Source organism: Typopeltis vanoorti, chromosome 22, assembly GCF_054136105.1.
Source record: "Typopeltis vanoorti isolate ZY-2024b chromosome 22, IOZ_Tvanoo_1.0, whole genome shotgun sequence".
Classification (NCBI taxonomy): Eukaryota; Metazoa; Arthropoda; class Arachnida; order Uropygi; family Thelyphonidae; genus Typopeltis; species Typopeltis vanoorti.
The window spans coordinates 94538671-94564988 of NC_143570.1; the positions used below are offsets into that span (position 1 = coordinate 94538671).

A 26318-nucleotide genomic window follows, 5' to 3' on the forward strand; every position below is an offset into this window, starting at 1 on the left:
TTGTCAACCCCTCTTACTTGGATATTTAATTTAAGTTTGAACTCTATGGTCCCTAGGGAGTGGAAGTTAGGCAAAGTGGTTCCTTTGCATAAGGGTGTCTCTAAAACTGCAGTAGTTAATTACAGACCAATCACCATCTCAGGAGTAGTGGTAAAAGTATTGAAAAGTTGGTTAAAGACAAAATTCAAGAATGGGTGGATCAGGATATGATACTCTATAGAGGCCAACATGGTTTTGTTAAAGGTAGATCCTGCCTTAGCAACCAATTAACTTTTCATAATAAAATGATACCTGAGTTGGACAAAGGAACTGGCTACACAGTGGTACTTCTGGATTTTGCTAAGGCTTTTGAAAGGATATCCCATAGAACACTGTTACGCAAATTGGAGCAGATGGAAATGGATACTAAATTGGTGATATGGATAGGAGAATGGCTCAGGGAGAGATACCAGAAGGTTGTGTATGGAGGAGCAGAGTTTAGGATGATGTAGGTGACCAGTGGTGTGCCTCAGGGCTCTGTGCTTGGGCCATTGTTGTTTAATTTGTATATAAACAATATAGGAAATTGCTTAAAGGGAGATATTCAGTTGTTTGCTGATGATGCAAAGTTGGTAGTGCAATAAAAAATCAAGCTGACGTTGAAAGTTCGCAGTTAAATAAGCTGGTAGAATGGGCAAATGGTAATGGATGTCAGTTCAATGTGGAAAAGTGTAAAGTTAAGCATTTTGGGATTAAAAGATAACGAGCTGTGTACTACATTGATGGAACAGTACTCCAAGAGATTGATGAGGCTAGGGACTTAGTGGCGTTGGTAGATAGGGAGATGAAGTTCAGGGTACACACTGCTAAGGTGTCCAAGATTGCACATAGGATTACTTGGTTGTTGAGGAACACACTGACATCCAGAGATAAAGTGGTTATTATTCTCCTTTATGAAGCGTTGATATAGTTCGCTCACCGTTTGTAGCTCTCTCCTGTGGCATTTTGTCAAGAATAGTCGATTCATGCTGAAGGGGAGAAAGCAATGAAGGATGTACGAATTGGTCACCAACATGCGAAATCATGTGCTTTCTTGTCTGTCGCTTCACTAGTACTAGCTTGATTTTTATTGTCGCTTTTTGCATTTTTTTTATTATTAATTTGTATGATGGATACAATGCAGTCAACAAGTTCTGTTGTTAAACGTTTCAGTAGCTCTTGCAAAAGAATATTGAATAATGTGCTGACATTCTGCGAAAAATAATCGTCTCCTTGTTCCCTTTTCTCAAGTCATAAAACGTGCAAGTGCAATTGCGGGCATATCGGGGTAGACTGTTAAAAGAATTCGTAGGGAATCAAAAGGTGAAGGCAAGCCAAAATTTTAATCTTCTAAAAAAAAGCACCAGAGTAAAGAAAACCATCGAAACCGTAGCTTTAAATGTAGACGTTATAAGAAGAACTATTCACGAATTTTACGTGGTAGAGAAAATAGTGCCAACTGTTATGAAATTGATTCCTGTGCTTAAAGAAAAAATTAATTTTCTTTGGAAGAGGGAAACTTTAAGGAAAATACTTCATGAAATTGGATTTTGTTTTAAAAATTCCCTGAATAAAAGGAAACTTATCATGGAGCGAAGTGACATTGTTTTATCTAGAACGCAGTATTTGAGAGCAACAAGACATTTCAGGGAGGAGAAAAAACCGATTATGTATCTAGATGAAACTTGGATTAATAGTAATTTAACTTATGGAAAATGTTAGCAGTCTAAAGAAGAATATGGAGTGCTACAAACCGGAAATGCCTCGCAGCGCATAATAATTTTGTGTGCGGGTGGAGAAATGGGCTTTTTACTGAATTCAAACTTACTATACAAAGTCAATTACCATAGGCAAATGAATTCTACGATCTTTGTAAAGTGGGCAGAAGAAAGACTGATTCGAAACCTTCCTAAAAACACTGTTATTATAATTGATAACGCTTCATATCACTCTATTCGATCAAACAAAATTCCAAATTGGTCTAATTAGAAGCATGTTGTTATGGATTGGCTCTCTGCAAATAACAATCACCAGATATGCAAAAAATTGAATTGCTTAATATGGTCAAATGAAACTCTCCCACAATTAAACTATTTAAATTCAACACGATGCTCAAAGAGCATGGATTTCTACCTTTGAAGCTACCACCATATCATTGCGATATTAATACTATTGAGTATGTTTGGGCAGAAGTGAAAAGTTTCATTCGCCATCACAACGTAACTGGAGATATTGACATGTCGAAACTTTTTAAGCTTTCAGAACAGGCGATTGAAAGTATTACAGTTCAAAATTAGGGAAAATATTGCTTTTATGTCACCTCATTGGAAAATATGTATTGGGACTAAGACGGAATTATTGAAGAATTATGCGAACCTTTGGTGATCAGTTTAAGTGAAAGTGATGGCGATTCAGAAACTGATTCTGATGACTCTGAAGATTAAAAGGATTTGATAATGGTATTTTTTTCCAACCTTTCTTTGCATGGGTTTGTTAAAAGAGTCACAACAAGTCATAAATAATTAATCTGTTTAGGACATTAAAGTGTATCAGTTCTCTCAACTGTAAGTTTAGAATATCTAAGTTCATTTGAAAAAATTTCTGTATTTCTGTATAATTATTTTTATTTTATAGAAAACTTTTCTTAAAAATAAACTTGGTTAAATGTTTGTTTTATGCTATACCTTTTTTAATTTTGTTAATACTCTACATACATTTTTCCAACTGTTATACAAGCAAAATAGTTACACTTTAAAAACTACAATGTTCATAAAAGAAAAGCTAAATTTTTCGACCTGTAATAATAAACAAACACATTCCAGAAGACAGATTGATTACCCTATTATCGGAATGGAGTCTCCTTTTTCTGAGATGCGCAGAAGTGTTGAGGGACCTCTAATCGGTGGGCAAACTATACTTCTACATTTGGATTACTGTGCTCAGGTCTGGTCACCTGGATTCCTTTGAGATGAGGAGTCTGTGGAGCGGGTTCAGAGAAGAGTGAATAAGTTGGTGAGTGATGTAAAAAATGCTCCCTACATTGATAGATTGAGAGCTTATGGATTGCAGAGGTTGATTGATAGGCAGAGAAGAGGGGATATGATAGAAACATTTAAATTACTGAAAGGTTTTTATAGGATTGATGCAGGAGAAATGTTTCAGCTGTGTGATAGTGATGGAAGAACAAGAGGTCATCCCTGGAAATTAAAGAAGAGTGTAGTTAACAAGGGTGTGAGAACAAGGTTTTTTTTGACTGGAGGGTGGTGTATGAATGGAATTCATTGCCTGACTTAGTTGTGATCTCTTTGTCTATAAATGAATTCAAGAAGAGATATGACAGATATTGTTTTGTTATTTTGGGTCTCCGGCGATGAGTCTACTGACTCAATGGAGATACCCGTAATAATAATAAATGGCAAGCCAGCAACATGGTGTGCTGGTCATTTCATTTAAAACTCTGAGATGCAGGACAGAGAAAACTAACTGTGAGCCTGCCACATGATTTTTTATTAATTATTACCTTATATAATATAATATAATTATGTTGCCTCTATCTGCTTGATTGAGTCAGTGCATATATTTCATTTTTTTTAAATTAAACCACTGTTCCAAAGGTTAGATCAGTAACTGCTATTTTTTAAAAAAAAAAAAATATTATTTTAGCCACTTGGAGCTGTGTTTAGGCACCATTTTTTTTTTTTTTTTTAATAAATGCATGTCTTCTTGGACTGCTCTGTTTCACAACAGCAAAAAGAAACTGATTAATTATTATCATCTTCTCTGGCTCCTCCATGTACTCATTGCAACAGACTTGCAACTCAATGCATTATAATCATTCACAGAAGTTCTACAACTCATTCAGCAATGACAAAAACTTCTATCCATTCACCCTTCACCCCCAAAAAATATCTAGTCCTAACACCCCTGCTAACTACACTCTTACACAATTTCCAAAGGTGATCTCCTTTATTCTCTCTCTCCCCTTTCCTGCATGCAATGGGAAGCATCTTCGGTATCAATCCTATAAAACCAATTTAATACAGTATGTTTCTACATGTATCCTCTTTTTCAACTATGAACTTCACTAGTCTTTATGGCCCATTCTAGAGACCTGCTACAATTATAGTCACGTGCCTCTGGACTATCTCCACAACTTCACTATAGAATCCAGAAAATCAGATCTACAAGAATTAGGCCAGATGTGGCCTTATTGTAAAGAGTAATAATAACCTTCCTATCTGTGCTTGTCAGCATTGTCTTCTATAACCAAGCAATCTGATGTGCTATTTTGGCCTCGTTTTGCAGTATGCCATCTAAATTTCAACTTCCTGATAATAATCATCCCCAATTCCTTGGTTTCTTCATTTTTTTTGTAATTCAGGTTTATCAGTATAGCATACAATTTGTTATCTCTTCACATAAATGACCTTACACAACTAGTAAGATTGAAATGGCAACTATCATCCTGTACCCCCAGTGGTGAGCTATGAAAATTTTAACAAAGGGCTCACATTGTCGAGCAAAAAAAGCCGTATTTCACACAAAAACTTTTATTAATACAGCTTGTCTACTCCTTAATCAAAAAGTATGAGGGGACAATCAACCTGTAAAGTCTTTCATTTTTAAACAAATATTTTATGATCTAAACATGAAATATTTGCACACAATCATCTCTGTAAATTTATCTTACATAAGAAAAACATTTAACTATCAAAATATAATAAGAACAAAATCTTTTATAATCGCATATATGCAATAGTCTGCATTTTTTTTATAAAAAAATAAATTTGTTTTGTTTGCGCTAGAAGTTTTTATGACAAACAATGTATGAATAATAAATAAATATTATCTAAACACAATAATATTGAAATACGTTATATTTCTCTTTTGTTTTTATACTTCAAGTGATAATCAACGGTACCAATCAAGGGGCATTATTTTATAGTCCTGTTTATTTATATGTGGTTACCAAAAGTGAATACTTATTTGTAAAATGGTAGTAACAATAACTATAATATTTTATTTAATAAAATCACTTTGTTAGGTTACTCTTTGAGTTTGTTGCTTAATATATTAAAAAAAAAATTATGTTTTTTTTTTTTTTTTTGAAAAAATAAAAACGTAAACAAGAAGAACAAGGGACTCACAAATTTGAGAAAAATTTAATAAAGGGCTCTCGGACGAGCCCCCGCGAGACCCTTATAGCTCACCAGTGTACCCCTACTCCCAGTCTTGTGTCAACCATCTCATTGTTTCACTAATTTTCACTCCTCCAAGCTTTATGTCAATGGCTATCAGCTGAATACTTCCCCCTCAAATCCTTTTGCATATCAATGATATATAAATTAAACCATAATAAGATCAAGTATTGGGCCCTTTGGTACACCAGTAGTCACCTGCATTCTCTTCATTTCCACAATATACTACTCTGATGTCTGTCCACAAGCACCGCCTTCTTATCCAAATTGCTAGCTTCATATCAATCTGCAATGCCCCAATTTATTATTATTATTACCCCAGGACCTCATTAAGTCAAACACTCATCTGGGAGTGCCTTTTATCACAAACATCTCATCATACCGTGTCTTTAACACACTCAAACTAATTGCAGATACCACACTCTCAGGCAAGCATTCCAATCATTCACAACTCTGCACGAAAAAAACCTGCCTCTCACTTCCCTACTCACACCCTCTTTATAAAGTTTCCAGAGATAACCTCTGGTTCTCTCCTGATCTCCCACCATTCTGTGTAGAACTTATTCACCATTGATCCTATAACAATCCCTTACCAACTTGTAGGTCTCTATCATATCTCCCCTCTTCCTCCTGTCCACCAGACTCTGCAAATTACATCTTGTCAATCTTTCCTCATACTCGACATTCCAGAGGTCAGAAACTACCTTAGTCAGTCGCCTTTGGACCCTTTCCAACATCTCTTCATCCTTCTGAAAACCCAGTCACCAAATCTGGGCACAATAGTCCATGTGTGGCCTAATCAAAGCCTTATACAACAGAACAAGAATCTCCCTACTTCTGCACGTCAGTGTCCTCTGCATCATTCCCAGAAGCCTTTGTGTTGTCTTCACAATTTTGGCGATGTGTCCCCTAAATTTTAGACCCTTATCCACTATTACCCCCAGATCTCTTATTTCCTCTACCTCCAACAATATATTCTCACCAAGCATAAATTCTGCATCCCATCTTTGTTTTCCAAATTTTAAAACCTTACATTTTGCAACATTGAACTCGCATCCCCATTTCTGTGCCCAATCACACAATCTATTCAAGTCTTTCTATAAGGCCACAACATCTTCACTACACTTCATGGTTCGTCCCAACTTTGCATTATCTGCAAACAACTTCACCTATATCTACAAAAATCTTCACCTATATCATTAACATACAAATTAAACAGCAATGGACCCAACACAGACCCCTGAGGAATTCCACTAGTAACTTTCCATTTCCTGGATATCGCACCCCCCATACACAACTTGTTGATACCTATCAGATAGCCAGTCTCCAATCCAATGCACTAATCTAATATCCATCCCATCTCTAGTTTGACTGTCAACTTATCATGAGGTACTCTATCAAAAGCTTTTGTGAAATCCAAGTATGTTACTGTGTATCCTTCTCCTCTGTCCAAGGAAGCAGTCACTTTATTGTAATAAATAAGTAAATTATAAAACATGACCTCCCTTTAGCAAATCCATGCTGTACATCAAAGATAATACCATTGTTGTCAACTCAACTCTGGATCCTAGTTCTCACAAGCTTCTCCAACAACTTAACCACAACACCTGATACACAGATAGGCCTATAGTTTTGATGCTTGAGTTCGATCACCTCCTTTATCAAGTGGCACAATCTTGTCCTCCTTCCACTCCTTAGGAACTTGACCAAGTGCAAGACTCGTATTAAAAAAATATATGTCAAGGCAGGTGTCAACTCCCTGGCACATTCCTTTAGAATATGCAATGATACATTATCAAGTCCCACAGCCTTATTTACATCTAGTTTACTCAACTCCCCAAACACCTCTTGCTCACTTACAGTCAGTCTCTCCTCCCCATCATCAACTGCTCTCAATCTCTCCATGAAGTCACTTTCACAAGATTGAATGATCTTTATGAACTGCTCATTAAGTATCTCCACCACACATTCTGCAACAGCTGTCTTTATACCATTTTCTCCAATCAATATCATTGTTCTATAATCATTCTTTCTTTTGCTGGCTATATATCGAAAGAACTCCTTTTTTGGCTTCATTTGCTAACTGCTGTTCATACCCCTCTTTAGCTACTCTCACCAACTATCATATTTATATGATAGTTCCATATGGTATTCTGCCAAATGTCTACAAAGTTCAGTAGCATTGCTGTGTAACTATTTCCATTATCCAGTTTCACTAATTACTTTGACCACTTGATTTTAAAAAAGTGATCAAATTACTTAGATATACCATTCACAAAACCTGAATTCTGCAAATTCCCAACTTCTCTGACATCTTAACCATCTCTTCTAAGACAACTATTTCCTTATATAAAAGGAAAAAATAGAAAAATTATTTTGATCTCTTTCTGCTCCTCAGAAACTTTCCCAGAGTTGAAGCTTAAATTAAACAGCTTGGTCAGAAAAGCTCCTCCTCCACTTGCACATTCACAACTCCAGTGCATAAACTTTTATTCTTGCACTAGTCAATGTTTACATCTGGCACTGCAGTATCTCCACCTGGATGATACATGCGTACAGTATGATCACTCACACTACAATCATTTACCAGCAATCTGGCATAACCAAGGAGAAGGTAAAGAAGCATCGATCAATTTATTTAACAACAGAGAGCATGGCATAGAATACATGTAGAGTGGAAGAAAGCAGATAGTATAAGCTGGGCTAAACAGATCAGGAATCTATAGAAAAGAAGTCAGCAGCTGCAAAGAGAACTAGCATGAACACCAAAGAAAATTAAGAGATAGTGCATGCACAAGGGAAGGAGAGAGAGAGAAGAACGAAGAACAGGAAAGGATGTTGAGAGTTCTATGAGGGAGGATGTAAAGAAGTTGTTAGAAAAGGCAAAACTGAAGAACGAGAAGGTGAAGAAGATAAGTCTCCTACCATGCTATGATAGAGGCGAACTGAAGAGGAGAGCACTGCTAGCTAATGAGTCTATATGTAGGTTATTCAGAAGGAATATGTAGGATTTGTGGATCTGTGTCTGATGGAAAGAAGGACTTGTATAATGCTGATAGACTGGATCAAAATGGTTTTGGTGTTATAAGTCTAAAGAAAGAGCTTTGCTCACAAGCATGCTAAAGCACAAATTCAGGAAAACTTAAGCAATTAGGATAAAAGCAGGTGAGTTTCTGTGAAGGCACCCATGAGGTGAGTGTATGTGAATAACCTAGTAGAGAATCTATTCTCTCAAGCAAAAATATTCAATAGGGTAGTCAATTCAGGAAGTAAAGGTGGGTGGGGACCTAAAGGGATGCTGCAGTTTCTATATATTAATGCCAGAAGTATCAACAACAAGAGGGAGTAGTTTTTTTTGCATTGGTTAGCACAACCTTACCAAAAGTTATATGCATCAGTGAGACTTAGCTAACAGTAGATGTAGTTACAGGGATAGAATTATTATTATTATTATTATTATTATTCAGGCCTCCAAGGAGTCAAAAGACTCATCGAGGGAGGTCCTTCCTAAGACATAAAGTCTGTCAAGACTCATCGAGGGGAGGTCCCCCCCTGAGAAACACAAAGTCTATCATACCACTCTTTAAACTCACTCACCGTTCTCGCTCCCACCACTCCATCAGGCAATGCATTCCACGGCTCAACCACCCTCCACACAAAGAAACCACTCCTTACCCTCTTGCTCACAGTTTCCTTTAGTAACGTGAAGGGTTTAGTATTTTCAGGGAAGATAAAGAAGATAGGATGGAGGGAGAGGTACTACTAATGACAGCAGATAAATTGCAGCCCCAAACAGAATAGAAGATAGGTGGGAGTGTAAAAATAATCATAATTTAAAATTCTGAATATTTTTACATATTGTTTAAAGTTAGAATGTTTATTAATTTTAGTTTCATAACATGCATTGTCGGCACTTGCGATGTGCACGTTATTGAAATTGTTTTGTCAAAATGAATTGTAAAGAAGTTGAAAAAAATTGATATACTTACCGGATTTGAATAGTTGTATTACAATAAAGGAATTTTATTGTACTTTAAAATATTAAGTGTGTGTTTTTTGAAGACATTCTCTTGTTGCCAACATAGACACCATGTCAGCCATTGTATTTAGTTTCTCGCTTGCCACTTTCAATAAATGCACAAGCTCGCCAAGAAATTTGATGTGTGATTGACAGCTGACAAGAACAGTGTTCGGTGTTAGAGTAACGGGAGTAAACAAGAAGAGCGTTCGGAAAGAAATTAGAACACAAGCGGCAGATATTTAGATTTGGAGGAACTCAAGTTTTTTTATGCGACAGTTGGAGGTAAATTAATAGTATATTCCAAAAAAGGAATCGTGGAACTATGAAGTTTCCAAGTGGAATAAATGTTGATAAATAAAAGGGAAATATTGCTATAGATGTTTTAAAGGGAATATTTGAGGAAACGCTAATTGAAAGATTAGTGGTAGATTCTGAAAAGGGAATCTTAGAACTGTGAATTTTTTAAAGTGGAAGAGTTAAGACTGTCAATAAGCATTGGTGAATAAAAGAAGAAATTGCTATTTACGTTCTAAAGGAATGTTCGTGGAGATGCTAATTGGGAAATTTCATCTGTCTTAAGAATGCCAGATCTAACTATTATTTCTACTGAAGAAGAGACAGAATTGAGTCAGAAAGAATTAATGTGTGCTACATAAGTATTGAGAAAGGATCCTATGAAAATAAAGTCATATATCTTCGGAAAAGGGCCTTAACAAACAGAGAAACTGGCTATGAACATTTTGTCATTGTGAAAACAAAGTGTTTAGTCTACTCTTAAGTGTCAGTTTATTTTTAACAGGCCACGGATCCAATTCATTCTGTAATTAGTTATAGTTATGTAAAGTTGTTTGAAGTGTATATATATATTGTTTGTGTTTTATTAAATGTGTTTATTTTGGTATTGAGTCAGTGATTTTTTGGATTCTGAAAGCAACAGTAAAAAAGAGGTCATTGCACCAATCGAAGTGAATCCTTGTGCATATAATAATATATAGGTTCACTCAGAATTAAAAAAATAATTGTTAGAAAAAGAGATAAAATAAAATAAATAAAAGGATTAAAATAATATTAATTAAAAATATCCTATTTTTACAATATTAAATAAAATAATCTCTCCCCTCTCTATATAAAAATCCCTAATTATTAACAATGGTGCAGTCGGCGATAGGATTGGTTATGACTTAACTTTAGTTTAGAATCCAGAAAGTAAATCTAGACTCAAGTAAAATAGCTACAGAAGATAGTTATTCTAATGGTGAAGTTTCTTTAGTTAAAGATGAGGAATTTAAGTTAGTAAATCCATTAGTAATACTTTCTTTCTCAGGTGATAATAGTGAAAGTGTAGAAACATTTTTCAGATATGCAAAAAAAAATTAGAGATTTAGGAAAATGGTCAGATTTTCGTTTGTTGATTATACTTCATAATAAATTATTGGGCAAAGCCAAAACATTCTTAAACACATCTCCTTTACTGAGAGACACTGACAGTTATGCAACTTTCAAAAGTTTACTAATATCAGAATTTTCAAGTGTAAGAAAATTAGGACCTAACATTTGGAAAATTCATCAATGCATTCAAGGTAATAAGGAATCTGTTTCAGAATATTATCACAGACTGACTTTGGGGCATTGCTCATAAATTTAATGTTTCATGTGAAGAGAAATTCTCTTTAGAATGGCTGCTGTTTAATCAATTTAGGCATGGCTTTAAAGATAATTTGAAAGAAACAGCATACAAGAAAAAGGTTAAAAATCTTGAACAGCATTTTGAACTTGTTAAAGAAAAGGAAGAAAGACTTAGAGATATATTTCATTCCACAAATAATAAACAGGTAAATTCTTTTCAGTATAATCTTGACAGACTATGTTCTTAGCAAGGACCTCCCACGACGAGTCTTTTGACTCCATGGAGGCCTGAATAATAATAATAAAACTCATTCTCCTAACATTGTGGCTACAGATAAGGTGAGAGAAAGAAAGTTTTATAAATTAAAAGGTGCTAAGAAAAGGAAACGGTCTAAGGAAATTTCTGTAAATCTAACAGAAAATGTTCCAGAATCTGATTGAAAGGTACAATTACATGATTTGGGAAAATTAGAGGAACTGAAAACATTTCTTAGTGAAGAAATAGAAAGACAACAGATACCAATAGTAAAAGGACAGGAACTTTTATTTAAGATGATATCTGATTTAACAATGTCCAATAATCCTAAAGAAAATCAATCTTTATCTTGTAAATCTAATGGTATTAACAGGAATAAAATATCTCAAAGGAGATATATTCCAAATGCTTTAGATGAAATAAACCTGGTCATTTAGCTAAAGACTGTTATGTTAGCAATAAATCTTGTTTTCAACATAAGAAATCTAAGGATAAAAGTAAATCTGGAAATAATTATTCTTCCAATATTATTATTATTATTCAGGCCTCCATGGAGTCAAAAGACTCATCGAGGGAGGTCCTTCCTAAGACAAAGTCTGTCAAGACTCATCGAGGGGAGGTCCCCTCCTGAGAAACACAAAGTCAATCATACCACTCTTTAAACTCATTGACCGTTCTCGCTCCCACCACTCCATCAGGCAATGCATTCCACGGCTCAACCACCCTCCACACAAAGAAACCACTCCTTACCCCCTTGCTCACAGTTTCCTTTTGTAACTTCCAGGGATAGCCTCTTGTCATCACTCCTTCTCGCTGTTCAACCAAGCGAAAGAACTCCCCAGTGTCAACCCTGTAACCACCTCTCAACAGTTTAAAAGTCTCAATCATATCACCTCTCCTTCTATCCACCAAACTCTGCAGTCCACATTCTCTCAGCCGATCCTCATAACTATCCTTGTACAGTCCTGAAAACATCTTTGTCATCCGTCTTTGTATCCTTTCCACAGTTAATTTATCCCCTTCAAATCCTGGGGACCAAATCTGAGAACAATAGTCCAAGTGTGGTCTGATCAGAGACTTATACAATGGAATGATAACCCTCTTATCTCTGCATATCAGTGTCCTTCTCATAATAGCAGCAATCCTCTGTGTTACCTACACCACCTTTGCAATATGTCCCCTAAACTTCAGGTTTCTATCAATCATCAACCCCAGATCTCTTGTCTCCCCTACTTCCTCCAGTATAACTCCTCCCATAGAGTATGCAGCATCCCATCGATGTTTCCCAAATCTCAAGATCTTACATTTTGCTGCATTAAACTGATACCCCCATTCATTTGCCCATCTATCTAGCTTATTTAAATCCTCTTGCAGGGCTACCACATCTGCACTATTACTAATAATCCTTCCCAGCTTTGCATCATCCACAAACAACTGAATATCCCCCTGCAATTCACTGGCTATGTCACTGATATAAAGGTTAAACAATATAGGTCCTAGTACTGAGTCCTGTGGGACCCCCACTTGTAACCCTCTGCCTCCTGGAAACTGCTCCACCATACACAACTCTCTGATACCTATCAGACAGCCAATCCTGAATCCAGTTGACCAATTTGACATCCAGACCCATGTGCTGCAACTTAAATATCAGTTTATCATGTGGCACCCTGTCAAATGCCTTCGCCAAGTTTAAGAAAATTGCAGTATATGCCTATCCCTCATCTAATGTACTTGTAACTTTATTATAAAAGGCTAGCATATTGCTAAAACACGAGCATCCTTTCACAAATCCATGTTGATTCTCACAGATAACATTACCCTCATCTGCCCAGTGCTGTATACGGTCCCTCACTACTTTCTCCAAGATCTTAACAACTACTGATGACACACAGACTGGCCTATAATTAGACACTTCCAATCTGTTACCACCCTTATGCAATGGTACTATCTTACCTTCCTTCCATTCCCTGGGCACCTTTGCCGAAGCCAGACTTTCATTGAAAAGCCACATTAAAGGCAATGTCAATTCCCTAGCACATTCTCTCAAACTCGTGGTGAAATACCATCCAGTCCCACAGCTTTACTGATATCCAGAGTACTCAGTATCTGAAACACACTCCTCCTGTACCTCCAGACCTCGAACCAGCCCTATCCCTCTAGCATTAAAACTGACTCCTCTACGATGAAATACTCCAATAAAGTGTTCATGGAACAATTCCACTAAGTCCTCTGCATCAGTCACTCTATTCCCATTTTTATCCCACAATATCATTCTTCCACGGTCATTTCTCCTCCTACTGGCCACATAGCTAAAAAATTTCCTAGGATTTTCTTTGGATCTTAGGGCCAATCTCCTCTCATATTCCAGTTTCGCTTTCCTTACCACACTAGTCACTCTTCTAGCCTGTGTCTTATATTCCTCATGCATCTTCTCTTCACCTGTCTCCTTATATCTCTTCCATAGCCTCTTTTTTGCATGCAATTCCTGTTTAATATTGTTTGTCATCCACTTTACTCGTGGTATACAACTTACCATTGCTGATAACAAATATTCTTTCACAATTTCCCACGCACTAATGATATCCCGGCCTTCCAATTCCTCCCTCCATGAAACTTTCCGAAGTTGACATCTAAGACTATTATAATCACCTGCCTTATAATTCCACATAAGTTCCCGTCTCTTTGATATTCCTGCATGTCTATTCATTTTCCAAGTCAAAACCATATGGTCACTCTCTCTCCAACTGGTGGGATTATAGTGGCAAGGACAGAATTGTCAAACTACTCATTAAACAGAGGTAAAGCTAAAGACAGCTCCAACCCTAAAAGAGAGTTTGATATAGCATTAGTTTCTTATGCTAATGGAGGTAATCCTTTGACAGTTCTACAAGGATTTATTGAAGATGTGCCTTGTGAAATCTTGCTTTACACTGGTGCACATATCTCACTCATTTCTTATAGTTTAACAGAATTAAATCTCTAATCCCAAATGATATTTCAATTTTAAGTTATCCAATTAAATTAAAGGATATATTTGAATCAGATATATCAGCTGATAAGCAAATAAATGTTTTTATTTCAATTCCTTGTTTTCCATTGAAAGTCCTCATATTTCAAATACATAGGAAGTTAGAAATGTAAGCAATTTAGGTAAAACAAAACCTAATGCAGGAAATTTTAGAAATCCCAAGGTAAATAATTTAGATAATGTACAATGTAAAAGCGATGATAATCAAACTGACTCTAACATTAATGAAATTATAGCAGAATATCATAGGTTAGTTAATATAGAGTTAAGTAAGCCAGAGGAATGTGAAAATACCTCTAATTTAGTTAATAAGGATAAAGAATCTCAGACGCCTGTAGAATTTGATTCTGATAGTGATGACTCTGTAGATTTAGGGCATAATGCAAATAGTTTAAATGAAATATTTGAACAGTATAGAAATGATATTTGTAAGTATAGTAAATGACATTATTTTTTAAAATCAAGAAATAAGCATTAACAGTTTTGTTAAATATAGATTAAATATTTAAAATTAAAAAAAAAAAAAAAAAATTTACGAAAAGATGAAACTGATGTAAAAATAATCATAATTTAAAATTCTGAATATTTTTACATATTGTTTAAGTTAGAATATTTATTATTTTTAGTTTCATGACACGCATTGTCAGCACTTGCGATACGCCCATTATTGAAATTGTTTTGTCAAAATGAATAAAGAAGTTCAAAAAAAAAATTGATGTACTTACCAGATTTGAATAGTTGTGTTACTTTAAAGGAATTTTATTGTAGTTTAAAATATTAAGTGTTTGTGTTTTTTGAAGACATTCTCTTGTCGCTAATGGAGACACCGTGTCAGCCATTGTATTTAGTTTCTCGCTTGCCACTTTCAAGGAGTGCACATGCTTGCCGAGAAGTTTGATGTGTGATTGACAGCTGACAAGAACAGCGTTTGGTATTAGGGTAACGGAGAGTAAACAAGAAGAGTGTTCAGAGAGAAAATTAGAACACAAGCCAGCAGACATTTAGATTTAGAGGAATTTGAGTTTTTTTATGTAACAGTCAGAGAAAAATTAATAGTATATTCCAAAAAAGGAATCTGAACTATGAAATTTCAAAGTGAAATAAGTGTTGATAAATAAAAGGGAAATAATGCTACAGGTGTTTTAAAAGGAATATTGGAGAAAACGCTAATTGGAAGATTTATAGTAGGTTCCGAAAAGGGAATCTTAGAGCTGTGATTTTTTTAAACTGGAAGAGTCAAGACCATCAATAAGCATTAGTGAATAAAAGAAGAAAGTGCTATTTACGTACTAAAGGAATGTTCGTGGAGACGCAAATTGGGAAATTTACTGAAAAAACTCTGATTAGGAAGTTTCATCTGTATTAAGGATGATGAATCTAACTGTTATTTCTACTAAAAGAATGATATTGTGGGATAAAAACAGAAATAGAGTGACTGATGCAGAGGACATAGTAAAATGATTCAATGAACACTTTATTGGAGTATTTCATTGTAGAGGAGTCAGTTTTAATGCTAGAGGGCTACACCAGGTTCAAGGTTTAGAGGTAGAGAAGGAGAGTGTGTTTCAAATACTGAGTACTCTGGATGTCAGTAAAGCTGTGGGACTGGATGGTATTTCACCAAGAGTTTTGAGAGTATGTGCTAGGGAACTGACAATGCCTTTGACCTGGCTTTTCAATGAAAGTCTTGCTGCTGGAAAGGTGCCCATGGAATGGAAGGAAGGTAAGATAGTGCCATTGCTTAAGGGCAGTAGCAGACTGGAAGTGTCTAATTATAGACCAGTTTGTGTGTCATCAGTAGTTAGTAAGATCTTGGAGAAAGTAGTGAAGGACCGTATACAGCATTGGGCAGATGAGGGTAATGTTATCTGTGAGAGTCAACATGGATGTGGGAAGCAGTGCTCTTGTTTTAGCAATATGCTAACCTTTAATAATAAAGGTAAAAGAACATTAAATGAGGGAAAATCATACACTGCAATTTTCTTAGACTTGGCGAAGGCATTTGACAGGGTGCCACATGATAAGCTGATATTTAAGTTGCAGCACATGGGTCTGGATGTCAGATTGGTCAACTGGATTCAGGATTGGCTGCCCGATAGGTATCAGAGAGTTGTGTATGATGTGGCAGTTTCAAGGAAGTAGCGGGTTACAAGTGTGGTCCCACAGGGACCAGTACTGGGACCCATATTGTTTAACCTTTATATCAATGACATTGTCAGTGGATTGCAAGGGAATATTCAGTTGTTTGCAGATGATGCGAAACTGGGAAGGATTATTAGTAATAGTGTAGATGCAGCAGCCCTGCAAGGGGATTTGAATAAGCTAGTTAGATGGGCAAATGAATGGGGGGTGACAGTTTAATGCAGCAAAACGGTATGGTCTTGAGGTTTGGGAGGAGTTATACTGGAGGGTGTAGGGGAGACAAGCGATCTGGGGTTGATGATTGATAGCAACCTGAAATTTAGGGGACATATTGGAAAGGTGGTGAAGATAACACAGAGGATTGCTGCAATAATGAGAAGGACGCTGACCTGCAGAGATAAAACAGTTATCATTCTGTTGTATAAGATCCCAATCAGACCACATTTGGACTATTGTTCTCATTTGGTCTCCTGGATTTGAAGGGGATAAATTAACTGTGGAAAAGTACGAAGGCAGATAACAAAGATGGTTTCAGGACTGTACAATGATAGTTATGAGGATTGGCTAAGGGAATGTGGACCGCAGAGTTTGGTGGATAGAAGGAGAGGTGATATGATTGAGACTTTTTAACTGTTGAGAGGTGGTTACAGGGTTGACACTGGGGAGTTCTTTTGCTTGGTTGAACAGCGGGAAGGAGTGATGACAAGAGCCATCCCTGGAAGTTACGAAAGGAAACTGTGAGAAAGAGGGTGAGGAGTGGTTTCTTTGCATGGAGGGTGGTTGAACAGTGGAATGCATTGCCTGATGGAGTGGTGAAAGCGAGAACAGTCAATAAGTTCAAGGAGTGATATGATAGACTGTGTTTCCTAGGGGGGGGGGGGGGCGCCCCCTCAATGAGTCTTGATAGACTGTTTCTTCAGAAGGACCTCCCACGAGTCTTTTGACTCCATGGAATCAAAACACTCCATACAATTATTGTGTGCATGCTGGGTGCTGAAGTTGCTTACAGAACAACACAAAGTGAATCGGCTGGGTAGTGCGTTGGAATTCTCGGCACGCTACCATAAGGATGGGAATGCTTTTCTGAGCAGACTTATCACCAGGGAAGAGACTTGGGTGTCACACGCAACTCCTGAATCCAAACAACACCATGGAGTGGAGGCACACCTCATCACCAGTCAAGATGAAATTGAAGACAATGGTTTCTTTCCACTCAGAAAATCATGTGCACTGTTCTGGGACAGACAAGGAATTTTGCTGGTAGACTTCTTGGGTCAAGGCTCCACAATCAACGCGAGTATATACTGCTAAACACTTAAAAATCTGCATCGTGCAATCCAGAATAAATGACGTGGCATACTAACCAGGTGTCTTGTTTTAATTCATGATAACGCACTCCAACACACACACACACACACAGATGCCGCCACACAACTTCTCGCCACCTTCGGCTGGGAAGAATTCCATCATTCCCCATATTGTCCTGACCTCACGCCAAGCGACTTTCACCTGTTCAAACATCTGAAACCTCTTTCCTTGGTGGCCGGCAGTTTCAAAATGATGACGAGGTCAAAGAAGCAGTCAATAAGTGGTTTGAGTCACAGGCAGCAACCTTCTATGATAAAGGTATACAACTCTTGATACCCCATTATGATAAGTGCCTGAACAATGCTGGAAATTATGTAGAAAAGTAGTGAAAGATGCCTACTTTAATTTCCAATAAAGTTTTTTTTGTAAGTATATTGTTGTTTCTCTGACAGCCCATCGGAACTTACTTTCTTGGATGTCCCTCGTAAATAGGCTAACAGTGCAGGCAAAAGAAAATAGATATCAATTTAATGTGGAGAAATGTAAGGTTATGTTAAGCATTTTAATGGATAAATAGATTACAAGCCGTGTACCACTTTGATCGAACTATACTACAGAAAACAGATGAAGCTAGGGATTTACAGGTGGTAGACAGAAAATTGAAGTTTGGAGGACATACTACTAAGGTAGCTGATAAGATTACTTGTCTGTTGAAAAATAATAAAAAAGTAAAGATAATGAAGTTGTTATTCCTCTTTATAAGGACTTGATACCTTCACACCTGGCTTACTGTGGTCAGGTCTGATATTTTGTGTTTCTTTGGGATAAGGAAATGGTGGAGAGGATTCAGAGGCAATCAACAAAGATGATGAGTGCTGGTGAATCTATACTCATTCCATAGAATTAGAATATATTGAGGGTGTGTGTGTGTGTGTAGACTGCAAAAGTTGGTTGATAGGCTAAAAAGAGGGGATATGATAGAAACATTTAAGTTACTTAAAGGGTTTTATAGGATTGATGCAGGAGCAGCAGAACAAGAGGCCATCTCTAGAAGTTGAGTAAAAGTGTGGTTAGTAAGGACGTGAGGACTAAATTTTATGCTCGTAGAGTTGTAAACGAATAGAAAGGGTTGCCAGAGTCAGTTTTGAGTGCTTTCTATGTTAATGGATTCAAACAGAGGTATGATAGATTGTGTGGATAACTTGGGTCTCCCTCGATGACTCTTTGACCTTCATGGAGGTGCCCGTACAACATAAAAAAAAATAATTTTCTCTGCTTAATATATAGTATAAGTCATCGTCATCATCATCATCATCATCAAATTCCTGCCATGTACCCTCAAGGGGGTATACAGGATATGATAGTAATGATGTAATTTTTTTCATGTAGTACTAACTTCCTATCTACAATTTTCCTCCAGATTAGTCTGTTACTTGTCATGACTCCAACATTATCAGATCTTATATTTCTATCGTCTAAGGCACTTTGTACCATATCAATCCACCTATATCTTGGTCTTCCTCTGGGTCGTTTTGCTGCCATCCTGGCAGAGAACACTTGTTTTGCTAATCTTTCCTTGCCATTCTGTTTAAGTGACCATACAACCTGAGATTAGCTCAGCTAACGCATTCCTGGATGCTGACAATGTCAAGTTCTTTCCTAATATCCTCGTTTTTAATATGATATTGCTAGTGATGCCATCTGCTCATGCCTATAATCTTTCTCAGGACTCTCATATCTGCAGTCTCTAGTCTTTGGTCAAGTGTTTTACTTCTGACCCAGCTCTCAGATCCATAAGTTAAAACTGGTTTGAACACTGTCTTGTATACAGCTAATTTAGTGTTCCGACTAATTTCTCTCTTATTCCATATGAATTTATTCAATTGACTTCCCACCATACCAGCTTTGCTGATTCTGTTGTCTATTTCTTTATTTAATTTACCACCTTCAGTAAAAATCATGCCCAAATAGCTGAAATGTTTTACTTGTTCCACAGGTTCTCCATTGACAACACAGTTGACATTTTCAGTGATTCTGCCTATTTTCATTGTCTTTGTCTTTTTATTGCTGACCTTCATACCATATCTATTACAACAGACTTGTAGCGGATTTATTTAGAAGTATAACATCATCCGCATAAAGCAAAGAGCTGACATTAACTTCTCCAATTTTGATATCATGTTTAATGCCCCCTTTCCTTCATAATGTGATCCATATAGATAATGAATAACAGAGGGGATAATGTACATCCTTGTCTCACACCAGATTTAACATTAAACCATCTTCCTGTACTTCCTTCAATTCTAACTTCTGACTTGCAGCTCAAATAAAGACTAAGTATTGCTTGATATAATGCCCCATTGACACCATATAACTGCAGCATATTGAATAGCTTCTCTCTTGGCACCTTGTCATATGCCTTTTCCAGATCGACAAAACTTAAATACAGATCTTTGTTATATTCCCATGCTTTCTTGACTATTTGTCGTAAAGTGAAGATCTGATCCTGACAGCCTCTATTTGGTCTGAATCCAGCTTGTTCTTCACCAAGCTTTTCTTCCACAATTCTTCTCAACTGTTTCTCAAGTATACTTGTATAGATCTTGCCAAGAACACTCAGTAGGGAAATACCTCTGTAATTCTCAGATGCAGTTTTATTTCCCTTTTTATATATGGGTACTATGAGAGCTCTACTCCAATCATCGGGAATTCGTCCCTCTGTCCAGGCTTTCTGAACTATGCAGTGCAGCCACTGTAAGACTCTTATACCACCATACTTCAGCATTTCTGGTCGAATATCATCTACTCCTGCTGCCTTTCCACATTTCAAGCCTTTGATGGCTTCTTCTACTTCACGTATGGATATGTATTCCTGACTGCATGCCTGGTCAGTGTTTTTTTACCACTGTTCTGTCATCACTGCTTGTTTCATTTAGCAGTTTTTCAAAGTAATTACTCCATACTTCAAGAATATCTTTTTCTCCCATTTTCTTGTCACCTTTATCATCTCTAACTCCTTTTACAGCACTCTTTCCTCCATTCCTAAGCTTCTTCAACAACCTCCAGAATATTTTGCCCCCTTCTTGATGTTTATTTTCTATATTCTTGCCAAAGTCCTCCTATGACTTTTGTTTAGCTAGTTTTACAGTGTTTAGCATTCTTGCATTTGTCTCTACATTCTCTAAGAGCACAAGCTGACTTATTTGACAGGAGCTTTTGATATGCTTTCTTCTTTTCCTTCACTGCCTCTTTAACTTCCTGTGTCCACCAGGGAGTTCTGATTTTTTTATCCTTGCAGTCAACCTCACCACATGCCTCTCTGGCAGAATCACTCAATGTTTTCTTCAGAGTTTGCCACTGAATCTCCAAGGTTTGATTCCTGTTCTCAAATGCTTTCAATTTTTTTTTTTTTCCAATAATCTTTGTGTATTTTAGTGTACAGTTCACATCTGAGAGCTGCTCAACTTTTATTCGCTTTAAAACTTTCTTACATGTTATTCTTTTCAATGAGAAATTCAATTTTATCCTGCTGAAGACTAAATAGTGATCACTTCCAATTTCAAATCATCTGTACACTCTGGTGTCCTGCACCAGGTAGAAAACATCACTATCAACAATAACATAGTCAATGAGACTTTTCTTATTCCTAGCCTCTTCTCTCCATGTGAATTTGTGCACATTTTTATGCTGAAACATGGTGTTAGTAATAACCAGTCCATGTCCTGAGCAGAAATCCAACAAATATTTGCCATTATTATTAGCTTTGCTCTTTTCTCCAAATTTTCCTAAAATATTTTTGTATGTCTCACAATCATTTCCTACTCTGCTATTTAGATCCCCAACAAGGACCAACTTTTCCTTTTTCATTGTGTCAGTTGCTTTTTCTAAAGCCTCAAAAAATTCCTCCACTTCTACCTTAATAGAACCTTCTGTGGAACCATAGGCACAAATAAGTCTCATTGTCTAGGTGCCCATTCTCATATTTGCTCACATTACTCTACTTGAGACTGACTGCCATTCAAGAAGATTAGCCTCATATTTTGTGTTGAATACTATGGCTACTCCTTCTTTTCCTTGATTGTCATTGCCTGAATATAACATTTTGTATTTATTGCTCAGAAAGATCTCACCAGTTTTGGCCTTTTTTGCTTCAGTCACCCCTATTATTTTCGATCTGGTACTTATCTAATTCTTCAGCTAGCTCCATTTCTTTGCCATTCAGGCTTCTTACGTTGATAGTATACCAATCTTTAACTCTGGTGATGTTGAGTATTTGAAACACACTCTCCTCCTGTTCCTCTAAACCTTGAACCTGACCTATCCCTCTAGCATTAAAACTGACGCCTCCAGGATGAAATACTCCAATCAAGTGGTCATTGAACAATTCTACTATGTCCTCTGCATCAGTCACTCTATTCCCATTTTTATCCCACAATATCATTCTTCTACAGTCATTTCTCCTCCTACTGGCCACATATCTAAAAAATTTCCTAGGATTTTCTTTAGATCTTAGAGCTAATCTCTTCTCATATTCCAGTTTCGTCTTCCTTACCATACTAGTCTTTAACTGGCCTGTGTCTTATATTCTTCATGCATCTTCTCTTCACGTGTCTCCTAATATCTCTTCCATAGCCTCTTTTTCGCATGCAATTCCTGTTTAATATTGTTTGTCATCCACTTTACTCCAAATTGTGCCCTCTTCTTCACTTGTGGTATACAAGTTACCACTGCTGCTAATAAATATTCTTTCATAATTTCCCACGCACTAATGATATCCCAGCCTTCCAATTCCTCCTTCCATGAAACTTCTCCAAGTTGACGTCTTAGACTATTATAATCACAGAGTTATAATTTCACATAAGTTCCCATCTCTTTGAGACTCCTGCATGTTTATTCATTTTCCAAGTTAAAACCATATGGTCACTCTCTCCAACTGGAGGGGAGATGTCATCTCAGTTATTATCAATTCTTCTAATGCTATAACCAAATCCAAAACTCTTGAACCTCTTGTTCCCTCTATTACATGTTGCCTAAGACATTTGTCCCTCAAGAATTATTATAGAAATTCCATTCCCTTATTGCTACATGCATCTTCCTCTTCCCAGTTTATACTACTGTAGTTAAAATCTCCCATAACAATCATTCTTCTTGCACTTGCCAAACTCAACTGTCTAAACATTTCCTGGTCCTCACCCTCTGCACTCCTTCGTCTGTAGCAACACCCCACTAAATATCCTGTCTTGCCCACCTCTACCTCAAACCATATGCTTTCAAAATCATTAGTGTCACTGTCTTTCAAAGTCTCCACTCTTAGAGGACTTAGAGGACATAGGTCGTCACTTATCATAAGCAGTACTCCACCACCATGCTTTCCCTTCCTATGGTGCCGAAAAATGCTGTACCCAGCAACTTCTATTCCTGTTATTATATCCTCTTCTGTCAACCATGTCTCAGTGATCCCAATAATTTTTGGCCAGGCTGATGCTATCTGCGCCAACAATTCCTCTCCCTTATTCCAGATACTCCTGGCATTAGTATATAGCATATAAATGCCGTTGTTTCTATACCCAGCATTATTCCCTCTAGACTCCACTGAGTTCAGTGTTACCTAATTTCGTCCCCCTTCTCCCAAGTACCCATTCTCACAAGAGGCCAACCCTGCTACCATCCTCCCTGAGAGACATCGACTTTTTCAGAACAGCAATCTCTCTCCAGATGCCTACGTCCTTCCTCATTCAAATTTAAGTGGTCTCTTGCATACAATTCCTCTCTGTCCTCAAACGCACTCCAAGCATCCACATATTCCAGTCCTTTCTTATCACACATTCTAACTATTATGTCATTCAACATTACCACTCTCTGCGTCTTCTTTCGTACCACCTCAAGCAAGAATCTCATATCTTTCGCTGCCCTATTTACATCATCACTCAAGTAATTTGTTCCAACCATCACAATCATCTCATCCACCTTTTCACCTCTCTTAACTGCCAAAGCCGCCCTTTCTATCGTTCCACCTGGCAAACACTCCTCACGTATCCTATCTTGAACACCTTGGATCATTGAGTCCCCATACATTATATCTCTTACCAATATCATATTATATCATTATATCTCTTACTCAAAATTATCATCATCATGATAATTTTGAGGTCATACCTGCAAATTCATCATGATCAATATCTTGTAATCTTGCTAATGTCATTCAACTATTATTTTCTCATTCACATTTTTTTCTTCATTCTCTCTTATCACACTAATCATCTTCCTGTATTCATTTCCCATTCCTGGAGAAACAAGGTCGGTTATTAAGGTTGCGAATCCTGGACTCTTGGTTGTGAATCAATTTAGGTTGTGAAGCCTGGACTTTTGCACTAGATTACATCTAGTGCAAGAGTCCAGGATTCACAACCTAAATTAACAGCTAAATTGAATCAATGGCAGAATCATATTAAAAATGAACTTGACATTATTAGCATTCGAGAATGTGTCAGCAGAGCTAATCTAAGTTTGTATGACCACTTAAATAGAATGGGTGAGGAAAGATTAGCAAAATGGATTCGATGCCAAGATGTCAGAGAATACACCTAGAGGAAGATCAAGGTCTATGTAGATTGAATCAGTCAGAAGTGCCTTAGTAACAAGAATGTTAGATATGACAATATTGGAGTACTCAAAAGTAACAGATTGATTTGGAGGAAAATTGTTGATATGAGATTAATAATAATGTAAACTTAACCTGAACAACCCTTGGGGATACATACCAGGAAATCGATAATAATAATGATGATAATTTTGAGGTCATACCTGCAAATCCATCATGATCAATATCTTGTAATCTTGCTAATGTCATTCCAAAGCGGGCATTTGGCTTTTGCAGACCAGTCAATTTTTTACTTTGATGCTGAAAATTCCAAGTTTTATTGAGATTATAAAATAGCTTAAATTAATAAGAGTATACATGTTCTTTATTATAATTTTTTTACATTTATAAATTGCAAACTTTTATTAAAATTATTAAAAATTTATCAAACTTTTGGAAGGAAAAATGAATTAAATTTGCATTTAAATATGCTAGAAATTAGAATTTTTTTTTAGCACATTAGTGCCATATGTGGACATGAGGAATAGAAGAAAGGAGTAATCTGTTCACATTTTGCTCAAACTGCTGAGGGTTATAATCTTTGGGGAAAGCAGAAGTAGATAGAATGTAAGAGGAGGCAGTGATGTTGGTTCAGTGAGTTTCAAGGGGACTGTAAATGGATGTTGGTTAGCAGTAGTTCTTGTTTTAATGATTTTGGAGGAGTGGAGGAATAATAGTGGCCAATTCAGCAGAACATTATCCACGAAAGTATCTGCAGAAGAGGCACAAGGCAGAAACTGAATATCTGTGAGAGAGGGATTGAAGTGTGTACGTGAGAGGAATCATTAATTAGCTGCACTACCCTCTTCTGGATAGAATCGAGAAATTCTAGAGAATTTTGGTGCATCAGCCCAACTATGGGAGCAATATTCCGTGGGTAGGTGGATGTCTTTGTATAGAGTTAGCAACTGCGAAGGTGTGAATTAGTGTCATGTGCAAAAAAAGTACACCGAGTATTTTGGCAGCTGCAGAAACTACAGTTGAAACGTGGTTGTGCAAAGAAAGATTGAAGGTGCATGTCAGTCCAAGAAAAGAAATTTGATTGTGTTTAGATATCTCAGTATTACTTAAGGTAAGGAGGATGGATGTGAGCTCTTTCTTGCAAAAGATCAGAGAGAAGGGAGTTTTAGTGGCACTGAAGTTTACAAGGCTGACCTTGCACCACTGGGATATGGCTATGAGATCTGAATTCAGGTCCCTGGTCATAGCAGATCTTGAGGATTCTAATACTTGAGCACTATAAGGTTTATAAATGAAAAGGGGAAATGAAATGTACTGTCATCAGCAAAGTTATGGATAGGTCTGGAAGTCTGTGAAAGCAGGTCATTTATACACAAGAGGAAGTTAGTGGGTGAAAGAACAGAACCCTGGGGTAGTCCTGCATTGGTGAAGATTTCTGAGAGGAAACCATCCACCTCGACACGTAGTGAGTGACCAGTGAGAAAGTTGGCAATCCAGTTGCAGAGTGAGGAAAGCAAACCACAGAATGACAGTTTGGTAAGCAGACTCCTGTGCTAAACCTGATCAAATGCCCTTGAAATGTCGAGGGCAACCAAGTGAGTTTCTCCAAATTTCTCCATGGCCCGAGTCCAGAGGTGGGTAGTGAAAGCAGGAAGATTAGCTGTAGATTGCAAGTGGCAGAATCCATACTGCTGGTCACTGAACAGTTGGTATGTCTTTAGGTTGTTCAAAAGTTGGTTGTAGATGACCTTCTCCATAATTTTAGAGAGAACAAAAGTGAGAGCAACTGAAATGTAGTTCATTGGTTGACTTGTCACTTTTCTTTGAGATGAGCTGAATGTGGACCAGTTTATATGTTGTAGGGTAGATACCAGTTGAATATTATATATTAAAGAACCGATATGGGATAGGTGTTATTTCTGGGACACTTTTTTTTTTTTTTTTTTTTAAACACAATAGATGGGATACTATCAGGACCAGGTGCCTTGTTTGTGTTCAGTTTATTAGGGATCCTTTGGATTTCTTAATGTCGGAAGACCACTGAAGACATGAATGGGGAGGCATTCTTGGGGAAGTGAAGGGAACTTTGCCCAGTTCATCAATGCAGGAGTTGGAAGAGA

At 36.9% G+C, this 26318-nt stretch overlaps 1 protein-coding gene across 1 annotated transcript in view; it reads right to left on the minus strand.

Moving 5' to 3' along the window:
• LOC150094573 (integrin alpha-9-like) overlaps positions 1-26318 on the minus strand; it is a 670422-nt gene that overhangs the window by 383485 nt on the left and 260619 nt on the right. Inside the window, exon 11 of the mRNA XM_090411817.1 lies at positions 24402-24498. Within this exon, the coding sequence (XP_090267943.1) occupies positions 24402-24498 (97 nt within the window). The remainder of the gene's footprint in view (positions 1-24401; positions 24499-26318) is intronic.